The 5,413-nt window shown below is 46.7% G+C and overlaps 1 protein-coding gene across 1 annotated transcript; it reads right to left on the reverse strand.

The window, feature by feature from the left end:
- Positions 1-346: 346 nt before the first annotated feature.
- On the reverse strand, positions 347-3,418 carry LOC124702311 (dormancy-associated protein homolog 3-like). Its single transcript, XM_047234432.1, has 3 exons — positions 3,214-3,418; positions 2,910-3,119; positions 347-916 (listed from the first exon to the last, which is right to left on the reverse strand). The coding sequence occupies exons 1-3, from the start codon at positions 3,323-3,325 to the stop codon at positions 822-824; spliced, it is 417 nt and encodes a 138-aa protein (XP_047090388.1). The 5' UTR covers positions 3,326-3,418; the 3' UTR covers positions 347-821.
- Positions 3,419-5,413: the final 1,995 nt, after the last annotated feature.

Consider the following 5,413-nt stretch of genomic DNA (forward strand, 5'->3'; position numbering starts at 1 on the left):
TCATCACATTTATATGATCTAGTGACAATCCAAAAGTTTTACTAAAATTCTCTCACATTTGCAGAATCTGCAGAAATCTCTATTTCAGACTAAACGGCAGCAGGAGACTGCATTTAGCAGAGAAACCAGTTTCTCCAGCGAGGAATACTCCCGCCAGCTGATGTTTTTTCAGTGCGGTATGGGATTAAATCATCATATGCCTTTACTGTTTACATCAATTCATTCAATAAATAGACGTCTAGTATAAAGGAAAGCAGGGAGTAACTTTAGAGAAAAAACAAGTAAGTTTATGGTCAAGGCAAACACACGCAGATAATACAGAAAAGTTCAGGCAAACACACAGAGATAATACACTGAAACTAGATAACCCCATCAAGCAAAATTACACATACTACACTGGTACCTCGCTAGACACCCCCTGCTTTACATAACAACATCCTCCACGGTCCACAAACAAACACGAAGCAACGACAAGACGAGTCCCGCACGCAACAGTAGTAGACAGAACACAAACGAGGAGCTATGTGCCAAAGCTAGCTCTACGCAGCCCATAAGTGACCTAGGTACATGCTAACACAGCACACTAGCAACAACATTCAGCACCTTCTCTACACATAACCATACCCACACGCACTGCATATATGGTAGAAGGAAAACACTACACACATATCTACATATTATCACAGTAGAGGTAAGGCAGACCCTCACGTTTTCTTGATTTCTCCAGTTATGATATGTCCTCCCTTCATTCTCCTCTGCCTTACGTTTAGTTTAGTAGATGCCGGTCGAGGAGCAAAAACGAGCATGAGCACGCCGGGCGGTCACACTTCAAACGGGGGAGGGTGGCTGGTCGATGGTCCTGGTGGTGTTGCCCTCTCGTATGCGTCCGAAGATGATTTCCTTCTGAAGCGACCACCTATAAATTCGGTCCCCGAGTTTAGGCAAGAGCAATTAATAAACCACAAGAGATGTCTGTAGAATATAGCATTATAAATGAATGGATATAATAACAAGGTAACCAGATAGCCATGTTTTTCCATGCAGTTATTCTGCCAATACAGGAGAGGTGTATGAGACGGCTTCATGAAGTGTTAAGTAAAATATCGAACTAAGTCAGAATGAAGTTGTGGACTCGGAGAGCGAAACAATCATTATATTACAAGTATCCTTGTTTTTGAATTCATCTACAATCCCATCACTGTCTAACTTGAATCATTAATAAATTAAGCCTCAAGTGCTGGAACTACAAATAAGGCACTAGAATCTGGTTCCACAACAAAGTAGTATCTGTTTTCATAAATGGATATAATAACAAGATAAATAGACGGCTAGTATAAATAGCAATTAATAAATAGTGCTGGTATGGAAAGAGCAATTAATAAACCCCAAGAGATTGTAGAATATAGCATTTCAGATGAATGGATATAATAACAAGATAGCATGCTGCAAGTGTGCCTCGTCCAGCTTGAGGGGGAATCAACTGTTTATACTACATACTAGGCAGGCAGGTAGCCATGTTTTTCAGTGCACTACCATGTGATTCTGATGAATTCATCAAGTTCATTAGTTTTTGCTAGTTCTGCCAATACAGGAGAGGTGTATGAGACGGCTTCAAGAAGGGTTAATTAAGTAAAATGTCGAACATGCATCTGCCAAGTCAGAATGAAGTTGTGGACTTGGGAGAGCGAAACAATGATTACATTACAAGTATCCTTGTTTCTTGAATTCATCTACAATCCCATCACTGTCTAACTTGTAATCGTCAATAAATTAAGCCTCAAGTGCTGGAACTCCAAAATAAGGCACTAGAATCTGGTTCCACAACAAAGTATCTGTTTTCATACATTATTAATCCATAAAGAATCTTTCCTGTAAGCCAAGGTATAACCAGAACATATGACACTAAGATATGCACGAAGTTAATTAACTGAAAAGTATGAACTCTTGTGTCAGATTCACAATGGAGTCATACATTACTAATACATAAAGAATCTTTCGTTTAAGCCAAGTATAACCAGAACATATGACACTAAGATATGCACGAAGTTAATTAACTGAAAAGTATGAACTCTTGTGTCAGATTCACAATGAAGTCATACATTACTAATACATAAAGAATCTTTACTGTAAGCCAAGGTATAACCAGAACATATGACACTAAGATATGCACGAAGTTAATTAACTGAAAAGTATGAACTCTTGTGTCAGATTCACTATGGAGTCATCTCTGTACCAGATTTTTCATGACATGTTCCTGAAAGTATGAACTCTTGTGTCCAGTCTGGAGACTTGGTGGCAAATTGGAAACAGTATTGGTGGATCCATATATGTTATTGCCTTGGTGACAGTATTGAAACAGTATTTGTGGATCTATGTTGTTGCCTTGATGTCTTTGTTATCAAAATGGGGCCAGGGAGCTGGCTTCAATCAGGCCAACACACCCTATTGACCATTTCATGCACACAACGAATTAACAACCATACTAGATCAAGCAGGTCCATACGTAATACCCATTTTTAATTCTTGGACAAATAGAAACGCGTCGCTATTTCCTCTTGGAAGGCAACCTTACTGATAGCTACGCTTATCCGGTTGCTGCTGGCTGCTACATTTCGAAGGCACCGTAAAAATGGTAACCTGTCAAATAATCAACGCGACGATATCCAGCCATGAACCCACGATAGAGACCCGGGGGCCCAAGCACTTGCCTGGGCAGAAATGTCCAAAAAGTCCCCAGCCCCATCTAGACGCTTCCGAGCTCCGGTACAAAAGCCACATAAGCGAAAGCTACCCAACAAGGCATTCCCCGTCACACGCATGGACGCGACCAAGAAAATGACCGGACTACCCCTACCCAGAAAGAAAAAAATTTAATGCGAGAAGGTGGGTGGGGGCATTGTGGAACTCACCGCCGCCGGCGAACGGGGACATGGCGAACGGGGAGATGGGCGGCGTGGACCCTAGCGGCGAGACCGGCGGCGTGCTGGCCGCGCTCCTGGGCGACGAGGGGTACCCCGCCGGGCGCTTGATCATGATGCTGCGCGTGACCTTCATCGGCGCGTCCTCGCCGCCGGCCGGCGTCGTCGGCGGGATCACCGTCGCGGCGTCCGGAGCCACATCTGAACGTGACAAAAACCAAAATCTAGTCAGATCCGCGGGACAAACATCTGGCGAGGCCAAATATGTTGACTGTTCTTGAGCGGCGACGGTCACCGTTGATCTTGACGGCGGCGGGGCGGGCGGCGAGCTTGCGGAGGCGGCCGAGGCCGGAGTCGGGCTGCGGGCCGGCGACGGTGTCGTCCCAGAGCTTGTCGAGGAGGCCCATGCTAATTACCGAAGTGCCACTGAGGTGGACGGATCGATCCGAGCAGAGCAGCCAACTACCAGTAGCAGTCTCCCCCAAGTTTTCGGATCTGGAGCGAAGCGAAGGAGAAGAGTGGGAGCGATAAGGGCCGGAGCTTATTTATAGGGCCTCGGGCATTGCACCGTGGGGGTCCGTGCCCGGTGGACCTGGTCCATGGACGTCTGTGCGGATGCAGGTGGGACCAGCACGGGTTGTCTCCTTGCGGGGATCGCAAGCGATGGGTGGGGAGAGTGGGCCCGGCTGGGGATAAGATCGATGGGGTGCCGTGCCACCTCGTGGGCTGGCCCACTTGCAGGCCTCTCACGGCGCGCCAGGTGGGAGGCCGCCATACCGGGCGTCACGTGAGTACGTGACAACGCCGGACCCACCCGGTGTGGAGACAACCGTATTGGGGACGCATAACTGTCCTTTTTTTTTGTGTGTACAATGTATGTGGAGCTAGAAAGGAGAACTAGACCGGCTAGGAGGAATTATTTTGTTTTGGAGCTTACTAGGCTCAAAATTGGTTCTTTTAATTAAAGATTTTTTTGGCTCTCGTCAATTTGGAAGGTGATGGATGTGCCTCGCTTAGTTTCCTGCATGGCATACACGTAAACATTAAATACGAGTCTCGATCGGCTCTCAGGTTGTCCTGTGAATCGGCTCAAAGAGCCGATCCACCCATGATTCGCACGAGGTGTACGAATATATGGTGGTCTCAGCTTGATCAGAATAAAGCTAAAGCGATCTACTACGATTTAGGGTTTTCACCACATAATCGGAACATCCTACTCGTGATTGAGCCTCAGCGGCCACGCACGGTGATCGTAAACCGACCCTAGACAAGGCCTAAAAACCAACACGAAGTTGATCCCCGGAACATCCTGTCTAGGGCTAACAAACTACACCCTACGCGCCACTAGATCCTTCAACCCGTTTGTAAGGCCTAACTATGCAGATATTAAACTAATCCTTGAAGAACAAGGAGCAACCATAACGGATCGGATCTACTAAATAATGATCAAGCGGGGTGCCGCCCCTACACCTAAGATAGGTGTAAGGGCGGCTAGATGTCTAAGGGTTGCACGACGACAGCATATGATACGAGGAACAATGCGAACCCTAACACATCTAAGATAACTACATTGCTCGCCATCAAAAAGGCTTCAGTACGAGCAACGCATGAACGAGCGAATAAAGTTGTGCTGCCTAGATCGCAAGATGCGATCTAGGCGACATGATGCTTACCGGAAGAAACCCTCGAGACAAGGGAGTTGGCGATGCGCCTAGATTGGTTTGTGGTGAACGTGATTGTTGTTTATTTCATAAACCCTAGATACATATTTATAGTCCGTAGACTTTCTAACGTGGGAATAATCCCAACCGGGCACGAGCCAAACTCTAACTAATCGATACGTATCCTACTATATTACAGATACACGGGCAAACTAGCCCAAACTTTGCATATAAGGCCGATTCGCGTATTTCTTCCATGTATGTTCTTCAAGCCCATCTCCAATCGCGGCCCACCTCTGACTCGGTCAAATTCTGGTGATAACACATGCCCCCCCGGTTTTGGAATTGATAATTCCAAAATCACTCTGCTTTACTTCGTCGGGTCATGTCGTGGCAGAGCAAAACCATCGCAGTATTCTTCATCATGATGCCTTGCCTTCCCAACTTCTCTGCAAGACTTGATAGCTCTAGCATCACTTCCTCGGAAATTGCAATGGCATTAAATCTCCACTAGGTTCCTTTATTTAACTGCGCCGAATGGTCCGCCACTTCATCCCCTTGCTCTGTTCCGGCTATCGGCACCTAAAAAACCCTCTTCCCCTGCAGCAATGTCGTCCTCTTCCTCCATCCCCTCAGGCCTCTCCCTCCAGTATTCCTCCTCGAGCGAGCAGGAGTGGAACTTTGATCATGTGCCAGACGGCCCACCCGAAGCACTCGTCGGGTCAGATGGTGACTTACCTCTGACCGATGGGGAAGACGACCTCAAGTTCCTTATCGAAGGGGAGCCGAAGAGCGAAAGCGAAGACGACCTCCACCCACAGGCGAAATCCACCT

The sequence above is a fragment of the Lolium rigidum genome, chromosome 3, assembly GCF_022539505.1.
Source record: "Lolium rigidum isolate FL_2022 chromosome 3, APGP_CSIRO_Lrig_0.1, whole genome shotgun sequence".
NCBI classification, from domain to species: Eukaryota; Viridiplantae; Streptophyta; class Magnoliopsida; order Poales; family Poaceae; genus Lolium; species Lolium rigidum.

Coding starts and splice junctions, on each gene's coding strand:
- LOC124702311 (XM_047234432.1), bottom strand. CDS start 3,325: ATGGGCCTCCTCGACAAGCTCTGGGACGACACCGTCGCCGGCCCGCAG. Junction 3,120..3,213: donor CGCCGCCGTCAAGATCAACG/GTGACCGTCGCC, acceptor TGTCACGTTCAG/ATGTGGCTCCGGACGCCGCG. Junction 917..2,909: donor GTCCCCGTTCGCCGGCGGCG/GTGAGTTCCACA, acceptor CCGAATTTATAG/GTGGTCGCTTCAGAAGGAAA.